Raw genomic sequence first — 16,896 nt, 5'->3', positions numbered from 1 at the left:
TTGCCATTAACAATCTCACTAATATTGGTAATCTTTCTTGCTTCTAGGTAAAAGGTTCTCTACATTGGTATGAGTCATATATTCACTAGTTTTGAAATACTGATGAGCAATAACAACTGGAAATTAGTTAAACCCAGTTATATTATTGTATATTTGTGGCTGCTCCTTGATTCCTCCTATGCCACATCCATGCGGTAACTGCACAGGTCTCCAGTGCTTTGTGTCCTTGCTGACTGCTTCCATTGATTTATAAATATATGTGCCTGTTAAAAAAAAAAACCCTATGCCTCTTCTGCCAACCAGAACTGGCATTAGAACTGAGGAGTTTGGGTTATCAAAGCAAATCTCCACTCTAGTAGTATTTTAGACTTACTTTTAATATGAATGAACTCGACTATTAAAGGGATTCTCACAAATTATGTTTTGGAGTTCTTAAGGAACCATTTTTACTTCCACCGCTTGCTTGGCATTTCCCATACCTGGATATCATCCTTGCCAAAACATATAAACTATGCGTTTCACATCATCTACATTTTCCGATATATCATGAGCTTGGGATTAAACAATTTAACAATTACAGTAAGTTGATTATTGGACCGTAAGCTATGCTGTCATTTCAACTTCGATGGCAGAAATATCAAATGCAAGATTTATCCCACAACCTTCCAAGATTTAATGTTTCTTTTCCTTTTTTAAAAAAAGTTCACGTGGTTGTAGTACTCATGACAAAAGTAAAACAAAGAACAGAAGCATATACAACTCGTTTAAAAGAAGTCATTGTTTATAAATCAAACTTGTAATAAATGATCAGATTTCAGTGTCGGAACATTTTTCAGCGAAGTATGCAGTGGGGCCACCCAGGGATTGGTATTAGGACCATTTCTTGTATGACCTACATTTGGGTATAGGGAGTACAATTTACAATTGCTACAGTGTGCAGGATGGTAGCAGACTTAAGGAGGATATAGACAGACTGGTGGAAAAAGCAAACACCTGGCAGATGCAATTTAATGTGGCTAAGTGTGAACTGATGCACTTTGGCACAAACAACATGGTGAGACAGTATAGTCTAAATGGTACTATCTTGAAGGACATGATGGTGAATAGTTACAAATCTTTGAAGGTGGCAGGGCATGTTGATGATGAGGATAAGAAAGTATATGGGATACTTTAACTTTATAAATAGGGTGTTGAATACAAAAACAAGGAAGTCATGCTGAACGTTTATAAATCTCTGGTTAGGACTCAGCTGGAGCATTGTTTACAGGTCTGGGCACCACAGGTTTAGGAAGGATGTCAAGGCCTTGGAGAGGATACAGAGGAGGTTTACCAGGGTAACACCAGGGATGAGGGTCTTAAATTATGTGGAGAGATTGGAGAAGCTTGGATTGCTCTCCTGCGAGCAGAGAAAGTTAAGGGGAGACCTAATAGAGGTGCTCAAAATTATGAGGGGTTTTGATAGAGCAAGTATGGAGAAACTGTTTCCTCTGACAGCTGGGTTGGTAACCAGATGTCACAGATTTAAAATAGTTGGCAAAAGAGCTAGAGGGAAAATGAGGAGAAATCTTTTCATACAAAGTGTTGTTAAGAAATGGAGCCTGCTACCCTAAAGATTAGTGGAATCAGATCTGTCGGAACTTTCAAAAGGCATTCGGACGTGTACTTGGAAGACAACTAATTTGCAGGGTCTTGGGTATAAAACTGGGGTGTGGGCCTAAATTGGACAGGTTTCACAGGTATGCTAGGCCCAATGGCCTCCTCCTATGCTATAAGATTCTGTGAATTTATAAAGATTTTTATCTGGGAGAATGATGTTTTATCATTGGCACTCGACATTGGCGAGGCCAAATGACAAAACACTGAATCTCAATTCATTTCATGATTGATTTTTTTTTGCTAGAATTGATGAAAGTGAAAATGTTTATTACCTGGGATGAACTCAGCAAGGTACTCAACAAACAGTGTATACATCATCAGAGGCATTAAAGAGAGTGTACACTTTTCTATATGGGTTTAACTTGTGCTGATCTAGTATAAAAGATGTTACAGATGACAGATTTTGTAATTTATTTCATTCATTGTAATTTGCCACGTGTTGAGAGTTACATCCAACAAATTATGGTCTTGTACCGTCTTGTGATCCATTGCCAGATGTAATGGTTATAGAATTTCAAATTACTCAGGACTGCATACATAGTACAGTTACTTTTTCCAGCAGCTCTTGCTTTATGTAAATATGTATACATTTGTCTGTGTAATTTTGCTTGTCTTGTGTTGCAAAATCATCAGCTGTGGGGACCATAGTAACCATGTGTTGGCAAATCTCAGTTAATAGCAGTTAATTGTTTTTTTAACCAAGAAGATGTTTATCTTGATTTATAGCATGATTTTCAGGAAGTTCATGTTGATAAAGTAACTTGAACATATATTGAATTTTACACAAGCACAAACCTTTATAGACAAAAGGCAAGGCACTAGCTTGTTTTAAAAAACATGGTTATAGCTTTGCAATCCTTTTTTTAATTTTTGATTTTCATACTGTGCACATATTAATTGGTTACAAATAGATTGAGGGTGGAACACTTTTTTGTACCAAGAAGTGGATGTGCATATTCGTCACTCTTTAATTTGTGTACAACCTCTCCAGAAAGTTTAACCATGCAGGCAGCATGATCCATCAGTGGCAGAGGTAAGGCACCTGCTCTTCCCCACCGTCTGGCTTCTGGATCATAGATGAAAACACTATCCTTTTTGGTCATTTGACGGAGAGACCCCCCACCAGTAATGTATAGTTTGGAATTGTGCACAGAGGTGCTAAATTGACAGCAGTCGAAGGGCGATACCTTAAGAGTGGTCCACTGGTCAGCTGCAGGGACGTAATACTCTGTTTCATTTACGTGAAACCACTCACCTGACTGGAAGAAATTAATAAACATCAGTTAAACGATGCAGCAAAGTAACAGCATTAGGTTATTTGTCACAACATTTTCCTTTTCCTTTGACAGTATAAAGTAGTGCATAGTTTTTGAGACACCTTGAGATATTTCTATGGAATTTGTATCAGGAAATGGGTATATCAATGTACTTTAGAAGCTCATAAACTGAAAGATGATCACCAATTTTTTTGTGTTATTGGGTTGGGTTGCATTAGTTGTTTTGTGTGTTTTCTTCTTGGTACCTGGGTTTGAATCCAGCTCCGAAAGAGACAATTCTTTTGAACTAAAATTTACTTCTGAATTTTAACTTTTTCTTCTGTAGTTCTCCGATCTAAATTATCTTTTTTTTTCTGTTCATGTCTCCAGAATTTTCTTTTACCAATTTAGTAACTATATTTTTAATTTTCTGTTTATGCACTATTAAAAATGTATTGTGTCCCCATTTCTGCACATAACCTCCCCAGTTGGCTGAGCTGAGACAAAGAACTTGCATTGTAGGAAATGATGCCTAGTACTTGAATATTTGGGCACACCTCGCTATCTGCTGGTTTGGTAACTCAATTATGACAAGTTGAGTGTAGTAAGCAGAAGTTCTGTAAATTTGATATTTAAGAATGTTGAGAGAACTTGGTATTTACGAGTAGTATGTATAAGGACCCTGATGTTGATTAATTGCATTGTTATCATTCTATGTGATCTATGAAAGTGTTATGATTCAGGTAAAACAATTTGTTCTCCGTAAATCCGTCTACACGCTAAAACAATTACTTGAGAGTATGTACCTAAAATGTTATATAAACACAACTTATTAACTTTGGTGGGGAGGGTCTGGAGCTGACTGCATTTGGGGAAGAGGCTAGGACAGAACTTATAAAGACAGGATGACGAGTGATACAGTAAAAATGACTTAAATGTCATTGGGATATTTGAATCGTTAGCTCAAATCACTTTCTGTTAAGCTAACAACCTTTTTGCCTTTATTGCTGCTTGATGGCTTTGAGGACAATGCCTTTGAGGTGTCATACCTTCAAGGGGTGCTGCTAAAGATGCAAGGCTTTTAATTATAATTAACTCGCACTTGCATGTACTGTACTCCAAAGTGATCAATAATCTCCATCAAACATGCTTAATTCATTTAGATACTGGTCAATGCCAAATAATGTGTGAAAATAAATTGAGAATATATTGGTCATGAACTTAATAGCTGACACTTTTAGTATGGATTTGAAAACAAAATGTAATAATTGGCTCCTTCAGCCATCGTGCTATTCTAGAATATTATCTGTCTTTTTACTAAAATAAAAAGATACAGCTTCGTAATCTCAGTGGATGAATAATAGTGTAATGACGATATCTTGTATAATCTTGTATGTTATGAATGTGATAAATAAGACCCGATGGGAGTGGTATTATGGTGGCACCAGAAAGAGCCCATAATCCACATAATATAGTTTGTGAAGAGATTGCTTCCATCTTAATATTTTAAATGGTAATATTTGATATAAACAGGCCTGCAGGATGTGATTTGAATCCCACAGGTCTTGATTATGCAGTTTCTATTTTCATCTGTTTATCAGTTTTGCTATGTAAACCATGGGCAGAGTTTATTTCCTTGCCAGTTTCTTCACAAGTTGGCACTGCTTGATATCTTGGGTAAATGCTGTTAGAAAAGTTTCTTGGTATTGCTGCAGGAGTTGTAATTAAAGCTCTAACCTACGGTATCGACAAATTGATTTTTATCTATCATAGAAAACAAAAGGTTTGAATTTAAAGTAACATGATGAAGATTTAAAACATTTCTTACTGAGTTTAAAGTCCTTCCTCCTACACAGAATATTTTTTCTCCAATCGTGGCCATTCCATGGTCACAACGGGCAAATGTCATGGGCTGGTTAATGATCCATCGTTGCAGTCTTGGGAGGTAGCTGTACAGATCTTTTACAACTTTTCCTGCTGAGAATCCACCTGATGGACATAAAGTATCTGAGTATAATATATACTGCTGTAAAGTGCACATACTGTTTTGAAATAGAAGAATGCATATAGTCCTTGCTGAATACAGTGTTATCTGAACATACGGTTTCAAACATCATAATCTAGCTTAAAAGCAAAATACTGCGATTGCAGGAAATCTGAAATAAAAACAAAGTGCTGGAAATACTCAGCAGGTCCGGCAGCATTTGTGGAGAGAAACAGTTAATGTTTCAGGTCTGTGAGCTTTCATCAAAGTTCTTGAAAGGTTATAGGGATAGAGGAGGTTACAGAAGTAGGGAGGGGTGAGGGATTTGAATGCAAGGATAGGTGTATTTAATTTGTGGCGTTGCTGGACCAGAAGCCAATGTAGGTAACAATATAAAAGCTTTTTACTGTGTGCTATATAAACAGTAGCTCCATGTAGTCAGTGTGGTAACTGTAGTGACCAGTTTATTAAAAGGTAATCGAAATTAAGAGGGTCGAGTAAATACACTGAAATTTCTGTTTTTACAGTTGAAAGACTTTGAGTCATTTATGGCACAGAAGGGGGCCATTTGGCCCATTGAGTCCATGCCGGCTCTCTGCAGAGCAATCCAGTCAGTCCCATTCCCTCATTCAATCCCTGTAGTCCTGCAAGTTTATTTCCTTCAAGTGCCAATCCAATTTCCTTTTAAAATTATTAATTATCTCCACTTCCACCACCCTCATGGGCAGCAGGTTCCAGGTCATTACCACTCGCTGCATAAAAAAAGTTCTTCACATTCCACCTGCATCTCTTACCCAAAACCTTCAATCTTTGCCCCTAGTCCTTGTACCAGAAGTTAATGGGAAGAGTTTTTCCTTGTCTAACTTATCTCAGCATATCATATTCTTGTACACCTCTATCAAATCTCCCTTCAATCTCCTTTGTTCCAGGGAGAACAACACCAGCTTTTCCAACCTAACCTTGTAACTAAAATCTCCCATACCTGGGATTGTCCTATGAGGAGAGATTGAGGAGGCTGGGCCTATATTCTCTAGAATTTAAAGAATGAGAGGTGATATCACTGAAGCATACAAAATTCTTACAGGGCTCAACAGGGTAGTTGCAGGTAAAGGTCTGCAAAGGAAAACTGACCGAGCCTGAATGCTGGACCCGGAAGTGCAACCCGACTGGATTTAACAGGTCATCTGGTCCCAGTACATGGATAAAGGCCTGCTACCCGACCCGACCGCAATGGAACCCAATGATGTGTCAGGGTCAGGTCAGGTTGCACTTGCGGGTCCGGCATTTGGGCTCGGTTGGGTTTCCTATGCAGACATTTATATCACATATAAGGCTATCCAACAGGGCATTGCAGTGCTTTAGTTGCAGGAAGGATGTTCCCCCTGGCTGGGGGAGGGGGTGGGAGTGGGGTGTGTGTATAGAACTGGGAGACACAGTCTCAGAATAAGCTGTAGGCCATTTAGTACTGAGTTGAGGAATTTCTTCACTGAGGCAGTAAATCTGGAATTCTCTACCCCAGAGGGCTGTGGAGACTCAGTCATTGAGTATATTCAAGACAGAGATCGATAGATTTCTGGATATTAAAGATATCAAAGCATACGGGGATCGTGTGGGAAAATGGCAGATCAGCCATGATCTAGTTGAACGGCAGAGCAGGCTCGAGGGGCCGAATGGCCTGCTCCTCCTATTTCCTATTCTGGTACATCTCTGCAGCCTCTCAAGGACCCTCACATCCTTCCTAGATGTGGTGACCAGAATTGGACACACTGTTCTAATTGGCGCCTAGCCAGAGCTTTATAAAGGTTCAGCAAAACTTTCCTGCTTTTGTACTCTATGCCTCTATTTATGAAGCCCAACATTCCATATGCTTTGCTAACCACACTCTCAATATGTCCTGCCACCTTCAAAGATTGATGCATGTGCACCTCCAGGTCCCTCTGTCCCTGCACACTCTTTCGAGCTGTGCCATTAAGTCTGTATTGCCTTATGCTATCCTTTCTGCCAATGCATCACCTCACACATGTCTGTATTAAATTCAATCTGCCACTTGTCTGCCCATTCTGCTAGCCCAGGGTTGCCTAACATACGGCCCGCAGGCCAGAATCTGGCCTGCCGAAGAATTGCATCCGGCCTGTCAATCTGCTCGTGGCTCGGCTGTGATTGGCTCCCCTCTATGTCAGACGGAAGTAGTAGGCAGGTCCTATGTCTGACTGGTGGGGAACCCTGTCGATGATTAGTCACACTGTGTGACTGACGGGCTGCCCGGGTGGGGTTAGCACGGATTGGTATGTGACGCAGGCACACTGGGTAGGATCCCGCCTCCACTTGCCCCAACTTAAATAAAACAGGCATGGTAATTATTCAGTTGTGGGAATGGGGAACATGGAGCAGAGAACACACAGGGAGCGGGGGACATAGTGAGGAATGGGAAGCGGGGAGCAGGGAGCACAGAGCGAGGGAAACGGTGAGAGAGACACGAGTGGAGAGAGAGACAGGGGCGGAGAGGAGAGAGAGAGCCAGAGTGTCATAGTCATTTATTTATGGCACAGAATGAGGCCATTCAGTCGATCAAGTCCATGCCGGCTGTCCACAGAGCTATGCAGACAATCCCACTCCCTGACTCGATCCCCGTAGCCCTGCAAGTCTCTTTCTCTCAGGTGGCCATCCAGCTTCCTCTTGAAGTCATCGTCTCTGCTTCAACCACCCTTGTGAGCAGCGAGTTCCAGCCGCTGCATAAAAAAAAAAGTGCTTTCTCATATTCGACCTGCATCTATTGTCTAAATCTTTCAATCTGTGTCCCCTAGTCCTAGAGTGGGAGAGGGGTGGAAAGAGAGACAGAGACACGCACACAGCACGGGGAAAGTGGGGGAGTGATATCAGGGTCTTTCCTGACTAATGGAAATCTATATGGAATACTCTGAATGTTGTGTGCGGGCAGAGATTGACTACTTATGCAAGCAAAAACAATGCCAGGTATGACACTGAATCAGTTTTCAATATCGTGATGAGAAAGTAAGTGAATAAATTAGTCTTCCAATTTAAAGCTGCTTCACAAAAATACACATTTGTTGTTTTGATAGGATAAATTTTTAGTGCCTTTATCTCTCTAAATAAAAGGCAGTGGTCCTAGCACTGACCCTTGGGGAACTTCAATATCTGCCATCCTCCAAACTGAAAAACAACCATACCATGACATGCTGTTTTCTGTCCTTATGTCAATTTTTTTATCCAATTAGACAATGGCCCTCCTATTCCACGAGCTTCAATTTTGTTAACTTGCCTTTTATGTGGAGCTTTTATCAAATGTTTTCATAAAATCCATATAGACAATATCCAGTGCCTTCCCTACATCAAACCTTCTCCGTTACTTCATCAAAAAATTAAACCATGAACTGCCTTTTATAAATCTGTGCTGGCTCTCCCTAATTAACTGACACCTCTCCAAGTGCCTGTTGAACTTTTCCCTGATTATTGTTTCTAAAACCTTACCCACCAATGATGTTAAACTAACAGGCCTGTAGGTGCTAGGACTGTCTTGCACCTTTTTTTGAATAAGGGCATCACATTTGCCACTCTAATCTTCTGGCACTTTGCCCATATCTATGGAAGATTGGAAGATTATGGCAAGCCCTTCCGCTACCTCCACCTCACTTTCAGATCAGATAACTTATGTACCCTAAGCATAGCTAGCCTTTGCAGTATTGCCTCCCTCTCAATTTATACCCTATCCACTTGCACTTATATTACTGCAGTAACTGATGTTTATGTTCGTTTCCATAGAGGTGAGATTTTTAAGCTGGTGCTCCCAATTGCGTTTCTTGGCTAGTTATCAACTTTGTTCCTAGTAACACTGCTGCTAGAAGTTAAATTTCTACAAGATTATACCCTACTGTTCCTCTCCCCCCGCCATCCCCCCCCCCCCCACCACCAATCTTTTCCCATAAGTGTATCTCAGGCAGTGCATCGTGTATTGGCAGGCAACCTGCACAGTGCCTTTGGATGTGCTGCTGTTGTGCTCGGATATGTGCAAAAGCAGTCCTATGATTAGTGTTGCTAAATATCCTCCCCCACAATGTTTCTTCTACTGCAGCTTATTTTATCAGTAGGGCACACGGCTGAGTCAGCATAGGACCTCAACACTTTAAGGAGAATAATCTTGAAATTACACTTTCAAATATTACATGTAGTTGTTATTTCCCTCCTTTGTGCTCACCTGAAATGTACAGAATGCCTTTATGTACAGCCCCAGTGTGGTCCGCCACTGCCACTGGGAAAGGTGTTACAAACTCCCACTTGTTCTCTTCAAACTTGTATTCTTCCACTGTATTTGTGAGGCTCCCTAAAAGTGTCCCTCCTGCCACAGAAATAATATGGTCTAAAACTGCATCCACATGAAACCGTGTGCGCCTTTCCAGCATGCCAGCAACCTGAAGCCATGAGCTATTCCTTGGATCAAACCGATAAACCTGGGTAAAGAAAAAAAAAACTAAACGTGACCAACATATTGGCTCCATATTTTAACACTGGAGTTGATTTTTCTGAAGCATATGCTGACACAGAGCCCCAGCTCATAAAATTAATTTGTTAAGTATTATGAAAATGTGATACTGACATTTTGGTTCATTGACCGTTTCTGTTAACCCCCTTTGATCTGGTTTGCTTGTTACTTTAAAGTTGAGTGTTTTTTCTTTACTAACTCTCTTGCTTTCTCTTCTACAAACATGAATCCGTTCCCTGGAACAAATCAATGGCCACGCCTTTGATCCTTTGCCATAGTGACCTATGTTTATATGAGCCTTGATAAGTTATTCACATACAGAGGCAAAGTGACTCCTAACAATGCATCTGGCGTGCCGATGTCATCAGAGCGCTCCCAACTGCGCATGTCACAGAACAGTCTCTTGCTGTCAGTAAGATGTTGCGTATGCGCAGCCTACGTTCTTGCCAGGACTAACTCGCGCATGTGCACGAAAACGTCATCACGCAACTGTACTGGAACGTCATCTAGCCCCACCACCTGGCGGGAAGCCAACTCCTCCCCCCCTGCCCCGCCCCCAGTCTCTCGCTCGCAATCTTCCTCCCCTCCCCTGCCTATCTATCTTGCCATTCTCTCTCTCTCTCTCTCCCTCCCCTGCTTCCCCCATAGGGAGCAGGAGCGGGGGTGTGGAGGGAAGAGGCGGGAGTAATTGGCTGATGGGGATGAAGTGGCGAGCGGGAGTGAATGGCTGACGGGGGTGGGGTTTGAAGCGGCGAGTGAAGCAAGTGACTGACAGGTGTGGGGGGTTGGGGGTTGAACCGAGTGGTTGAGGGAAGGCAGTGGCGAGGCCGGGAGCGAGCGGTTGAATTTAATTTTTTTATGTGGTAAATTGAGCAGCGCCATATTTAATCCTGGCAGCTGCCTAAAACATCACATCGTGACGTTTCAGAGCATGAGGCTGCATTTGTGCAGGTGCACTACTGCCCCACCTAGTGGCTGTGTTGTTAACAAACACAGCCATACAGAAGGGCACAATTGATGTACCTAAGCATAATCTCACCAGGTATCCACACACATGCATTTTGCACCAGGGATTGTTGGATGGCAATCAGGAATGTAAACACTGGCTTTTTGTTTTTGCCCCTCTCCCTAACCAGGGTTGTTGTGGTCAGATGTAGTTATTAAAGTGCTACATTCACTGAGATCAGCTGATTCAACAGTGACCAGGAATCAAACCTGGGACTTTGCTGGTCTGTATTACACTGCTTCTAACTATAAACTTGCTGAGTATTCTGGGAAATTTCATCTCTCCGTATTTTCTTTCATTACACCTCGTCTCCAATGCGACCCTAGTGTTGTACATCATCTCTCAAACTTGAGAGAGGGCTGATAGATAACCTATTCACTAGCATTATCTTGGATGAAGTAGCTACTAAGTAGCAGTATAGGTGAGTTTTCTCATTTTTACATAGCCTCTCATTAGTTCACATGAACAAATCTCTCTTCAGGGAAGTGTCGGGGCGATTCTCTATCCTCATGCTCTTTGGCGCAGTAGGTTAGTATGGCAATCAAAGGTGCTACAGTATCAGAAAGTTTATTTAATCATTAATAAAGGACCAATCTTAAATGCATTGTAAAATTTTGCAAAAACTATTTTAAATATTTCTAGTATTCTAGAAACATTTAAGTGTTTCTTTATATTGAAAATTAAGCAAGCATTCACTTTGCCTGGAAGATGTAATGTTTGTGCATTAAATTATATTTATATTAGATTTAGATATATTATTTGTTAAGTTCTATTTGTACATTACATTCACCAGCAAATAAAAATCTCCAGCTAAGTTGTCTCTAGCGCTAAAGCAATATCTCTTAATTTAATCTTAAACCTTTAGTAATAAAGTAGCAATCCATGCATGAAGCAAAAACATGACTGAAATAAGGACTTGGGTGCATGTATTTGTACATTCCCTGCCATTATATCATAGCAACACCTAAATGTCAACTTGAATATAATTCCTTGTGGAAAAATATTGTAACTTGGAATATCTTTACATTCGTAAACTAATTTGACATCACAAAGTTGACAGTTGTACATACATTTATGCCTGTGAGTTTTCTTTCTTAGTATTACCAGTACAGAAATATTTCTGTCTTTGGACTGCAGCGCATTTTGTCTTTTGATAGTGTTTTACTGCCAGATCAATACTCGGAGAAAGCAATGCCAGACATTTGTAATGCACTGAAATCATGATTACACCTTCCTATAATTCTGCAGGGAAGCAGGTTCCTCAAGCTGATCTACAATTTGTGATGACTAGAATTATTAGCCAGAATTTTTAGAAGGAAGCAGTTGGGCTCTATTGCGAAAATGGCAGCATTTCATTTTACCACAGAAATGATTGGCTCAGCACAGACTAAACCCGGGTTCATTCAGTCTGTGCTGAGTGAGCTGAGGCAGTGTTAGGTGCTATTTGAGGTGATTGGCAAAGAGAATCATCTGTTCTTGATTGCAACGTCATGATTCCTGTTTGAAAATGCACATGTGTGGATGTTAGGTGAGCGTAAGATCCTACTAAGCTGTAGTACCCCCTGTGCTTATAGCCTGCTGTCGCTCGTTGTGTTCACGCAGGAATTAAAGCAGTTTGGACGAAGCACCTGAAGATAACAGGACCTGTAAAAAATCATCATTCCAAGGGGAGGGGAGAAATTTGAGAGTTGTGGGAGTAAGGTGGAGTAAGTTGGGGGGTGGGGGTGGGGGTGGGGGGGGATGTGGAGAAAGGATTCTTTTAAAAATCAATTTTTGAAGAAATGTTGAGGTATGTCTGGCTAGCTGTCATTGTAATTTAACGCAATAGGTCATGGCTAAAACAGAGTGCAGGTTTTAAAAAAATAGTTGCAGCTAAAGATGCCTTGCTGTTTATAAATGTTTCTTGTAGCATCAGTGTGGAAATATTTATTGTCATAATGGAAGCAAATCAAAGAACTCTAGTTTGTGTGCCCTGTCAATGATTTCTGCTCACACTGAGTTCTGGATCCAGCAGCAAATGGAGGTTAGCAAATATGTCCTGCAGTAAGTGACTTCATAAGCAAGGCTAAACCAGATAGGTTTATATAGTGTCTTTAACATAGTAAAATGTCCAGAGGTGCAAGCTGATATTGAGCAGAAGAGTTTGGGAAGGTCACTGACTAGGAGGCAGGTTTTGAGGGTAATTTTGAAGGCGAGAGGAAGAAAGAGAATTCCAGACTGTAACGCCGAGAGCGCTGAAGGTGTTGCAACTGAGGGTGGGTTAGACAAATGAAAAGAAGGCTGAAGTTGTAAGAGTGGAGATCGTGGTGCTGGAGGAGGTAATTGATGTACAGAAAGGCAAGGTGATAGAATGATTTGCAAATGAGAATAAGAACTTTTAATTTGGTGTGTCAGGAGATGGAGAGCTAATAAAGGTGCTGAGAGTGGGATTTAGCGCAGGACAGAATGCAAGTCTGAACATTTCCTCAAGCTTGGTCTTATGTAGGGTGAGTTTAGACAAAGGTGTGGATGAGGGTTTTACTGGTGATAGAGATGAGACAAGAGCAAAGGCCGTAATGTGGAGGAGATTAAAAATAAGTAGGTTTGAGATACAGGGTTTGAAGCTAAGTTTAAAGCCCTAAAGGGGACAGATTGTACACTGCCAAGTGCATTTTGAGAAAACAGCCAAAGGGAATGGAATCAGTAGTAGAGTGCAGCATTTTTGGCAGGAGGAAAATGGTTAAATATGGTTACAGAGAGGTGATGTTTGGGGGTCTTCAGCATGCATATGCAAGTTGACCGCTTTGGTCCCTAGAACTCACAAAATAGTTCTGGTCAGCAATGCAAATTTTGAAATCTCAATTAATAAATGTAATTTGTCAAGTTTACAACTTTTTTAGCCTAAGAAAATTAGTTGCAACTGAAGTGAGACAAATAAGTATAAATTATATAGAAGGTACAGCACAGAAACACCAGTGGGCACTGACTTCAGGAGAGCACTTCCCACTTCTGCCAGTCCAAGAAACTTTCCCTAAATCAAACTTTGCCATCTTTCAGCCTATTTTCCTACCTGGCCCTTGACTCCATGCACCTGGAGCGTTGTCATGAGCCATTTGACACCTTCTGACATATGCCTCTTATAATCTTGTAAAGAGAAGCTGGGTTGTCCTAGTATCATTGACCCCAAAAAAATCTAACAAACATGCCCCCTTTTTAGAGGGTCGTAATTAATAAAAGAAAATAAATTAAAGGTACTGCTATTATCCACTATGCACTCCAGCCACTGACATGCTCACCAGTTTCAGAAAGCCTCAAGTATACCCGTGGACACAGTGTGTTCTTTCTCCAAGGCCACCTGGGTGCAGACAATGGAGGCAGGCAGCCAGAGCGACCACTCACAATGGTCCATATCCACCACAGGCATGTGGATGGCCACTTGATCAGATCCAGAAGCAGAACCACAAGAAGGTCCTTTCACTTGCTTGCCTGCACTGCCCCCACCCCTCCTGCACACCAGGTGGTTAAACATCCTGAGCATAGGACTAAAGTGCAGCCAGAAGTTGAGATGTAGCCCTTGCAAATTTCTGAAAGTGTGATTTGCAAAAAAAAAGGTCTCTGTTAACGCACATTGTAAAGATGTACCTCATTTGATGGTTGGTTTCCAGTGGCATCGAATCTGTTTTGCCCACCTATAACAAATACAAAATTATTCACAACCACTACCCTGTGATTGTACAAAGGAACATGCATTTCTCCCAGTTTTCTCCAACAGCTGCCAGTTTCATCTGCAACCCAAATATCATTGCAAACATTGTTGTTTGTTGTGCGGCCTCCAAGGATCAACATATTTTCAGCGTTTGATCGAATTCGTGTATGCTCCGACAGCAGTATGGGCTGAGCATATAACCGAGAATGGTAACTAAGCGCATCCTGGAGGTATCTGTAGCACTGGAAATCAGTTTTCATGATTGAGATTTCTTGAACATAGTTCTGTAAATCTGTAGCTGAAATGAGACCAAATCGAATTCTTTTAAGAACATGAGCAGCATCTTTCAGCCTGTTCTTATCATGTTGCAGCCACATTGTTGCACAATTAAATAGTTCCAGTTCACTGTACTGTTGTATATCATCATTTTCTAGAATTTTGCACAGAGCTGATTTATCCAGTTCTACCAGATGGCAATGATTTTCTAGTATGTATTTGTAGTGTTGACTCAGATAGAAAAATGCTTTTTGTTTTAACTCCTCAGGTCCAAATTTTTGAGTTATTTTAAAGATAGCCAAACAATTTCTCTGATTGAGATGTTCTTCAAGGAATCTAAAGCATAGTTTGATTGCATCTCGGACCAACAAACACTCTGCTGCTTTTAATACATCTTCAATGGTATCTAAAGTAAGATTTAGTCTGTTTGAGTAAATAAAATCCAACACGTGCTTCAGCCCTCTTGCACTAACATTCAATTTAATAGCTTTGCTATGTTGGCTCTCTAATAATAATTGGCAATAACTACTCGCAGACGCTAGAATGACTTTGTGTGCAGGAAAAGTGACTCCTTCAGCCTCCAGCGTAACGTCACACAGAATGTTCCTTCTCCGCAAATTGAGGAGCCCCTCAAGTAGCCTGCAAGGGTAGGTGTCTGAAACAAGTGGTTGGTGCTCCACACTGTTTTGGAAACTGGTAGACATTTTCCTAAGATAGGAAAAAGATCCCTTCTGTAGAGTTCTGGCTTCTCAGTTTGTGTCCAATTGCTTCCTTTGTTACAAGAAGCTTCTACTGTAGAAAACAAATACTATGTCATTATGTTATAGTGTACTGATCCGTTAAAAGTTCAAACATCTTAAAAACAAGATGTCTGTCATGACTCCACTAACTTTAATCGCAATGATGATGGTCTGATCATGCTCTGCAAAGATTGCCTGATTATCGGTTGAAGGTGCCAGTTAACAATCAATGTTCATTAGGTGTCAAGTAGTCCTCAAGTCTTTGAAAGATAAATATTTAACTATTTTCAGTTTACTTTTTACACTTTGATATGTTGAATCATTTTGTTAAAGCATATGCTAAACTGGCGTTAACTACAGTGCTTAACTTACAATAGTCCTGCTGCTGGCTCTTGAAGGTTTGCAATCCTTAGAAGGTATCCTTTGTTGCTTAGATTGTGTTTCCTTTCTGCTTCATTAATCTGTAGTTATGGAGATTTTCAGCTAGTAAAGGTATTGAAAGTGCACCATTATACAAGTATTGAGTTCCCTTTGTCCCCTGTTTGTTAGCAGTCAGTTGTCCTGCATTATAATACTGAATTTCCTTAGGTTATCTGCGCTACAACATAGGTTCAATGCTTACTTAGTCATAAGTGACTTTTTTTTTAAAGTATAGTGACCACAGTGGGATGTTTTCTAACTTGCTGCTTAGTTCCACCAGTGTTTTATCTCAGTCAAGTATAAAAATGTCAGCTGTACTTGTCTGGACATGTCCAAATGTTTAACTCTGCAAACGAATTCTCATCAGCGTTCAGGTATACAACGTCATAGGACCATTCAACATTCCGTAGGATTTTATGGGGGTCAAAAATACCTGTTGATATTTTTGTAAATAAAAAGAGTTTGGGTCATATGAAAAGAATCCTTGCGACTTGTTAATTGAAGCGCTGCCAGAAAGGGACTGCAGTAAACCTAAATGGTTTCATTTGATCTCCGACTGAATGCAAAGTTATCCTGTTTAGATTCCTGCCAATTTTTCGCTTGCGTGTATAACACTTGGATTTACATATCCATTTTGATGATTTGCAAATTTCTATTTTTTGAGCAGACTGTTAATGTGAAATGGGCAAGAAAAATCAATCATAAAAACAGAAAATGCTGGAAATACCCAGCAGGTCTGGCTGCATCTGTGGAGAGAGAAACAAAGGGTGGAATTTTATGCTGTCCCCAGCAGTGGGTTTGGAGGCAGGGAGAACCCTGCCACCAGCCCACCTCAGCCAAATGGCCTTCCCACCTTGCTGCCAATTGAGGCCCTTAACTGGGTAATTAACCTCCAATTACAGGCCTCTTCCCACCCCAGTAACAATTGCCCGTGCAGCGGGCGGTCCTTTTGCTGCACAGTACGAAAAATGTGTGGACTGCTTCCTAGCTCTGGGGTAATCGTGGGGAGTGGGTCCCTCGTCCAAAGGCACAGTACCTGAACGGGGGACCTGGCGTTGGGAAAGGGGAGGGGGGTCCCGCTGTCAACTCCCCTCCCCTGCTACCCTCACGCTGCGAGACCCCTCCGGCCCTGACTGACCTTAAGCCTGGTTCCAGCGGTGTTCCTCGGTATCTGATTGCTGCAGCTAGAGCAGCAGCCACTGCCTCTGTGGTGGCACTGCACCTGCTGGCCTCTGATTGGCTGGCAGCTCTACAAAGCTGTGACTTGCAGCAACAGGGTCCTAAATCCTATGGAAGGCTTGCCGCTGTCGAGTTAAGTGCCTGATCAACACTAAATTCGGCGGGCCTTCCGTAGAAGAAGCAACGCAGGGATCTT

At 41.2% G+C, this 16,896-nt stretch overlaps 2 protein-coding genes across 4 annotated transcripts in view; one reads left to right on the top strand and one right to left on the bottom strand.

The window, feature by feature from the left end:
- LOC137347473 (dipeptidyl peptidase 2-like) overlaps window positions 1–16,896 on the top strand; it is a 62,435-nt gene that overhangs the window by 37,380 nt on the left and 8,159 nt on the right. The gene's annotated exons all lie outside the window — the stretch shown is intronic.
- On the bottom strand, window positions 764–15,763 carry LOC137347761 (kelch-like protein 13). 3 transcript variants are annotated; one of them, XM_068012677.1, is made up of 5 exons: window positions 15,474–15,763; window positions 14,022–15,361; window positions 9,110–9,362; window positions 4,741–4,901; window positions 764–2,915 (listed from the first exon to the last, which is right to left on the bottom strand). In XM_068012677.1, the coding sequence occupies exons 2-5, from the start codon at window positions 15,063–15,065 to the stop codon at window positions 2,550–2,552; spliced, it is 1,824 nt and encodes a 607-aa protein (XP_067868778.1). In that variant the 5' UTR covers window positions 15,066–15,361; window positions 15,474–15,763; the 3' UTR covers window positions 764–2,549. The 3 variants fall into 3 exon arrangements, with proteins under 3 accessions (XP_067868778.1, XP_067868777.1, XP_067868779.1); XM_068012676.1 differs by having other exon boundaries at window positions 14,022–15,153; XM_068012678.1 differs by lacking the exon at window positions 15,474–15,763 and having other exon boundaries at window positions 14,022–15,153; window positions 15,252–15,450.

Source organism: Heterodontus francisci, chromosome 32, assembly GCF_036365525.1.
Source record: "Heterodontus francisci isolate sHetFra1 chromosome 32, sHetFra1.hap1, whole genome shotgun sequence".
Taxonomy (NCBI): domain Eukaryota; kingdom Metazoa; phylum Chordata; class Chondrichthyes; order Heterodontiformes; family Heterodontidae; genus Heterodontus; species Heterodontus francisci.
This window is presented reverse-complemented; position numbering and strand designations above follow the sequence as displayed.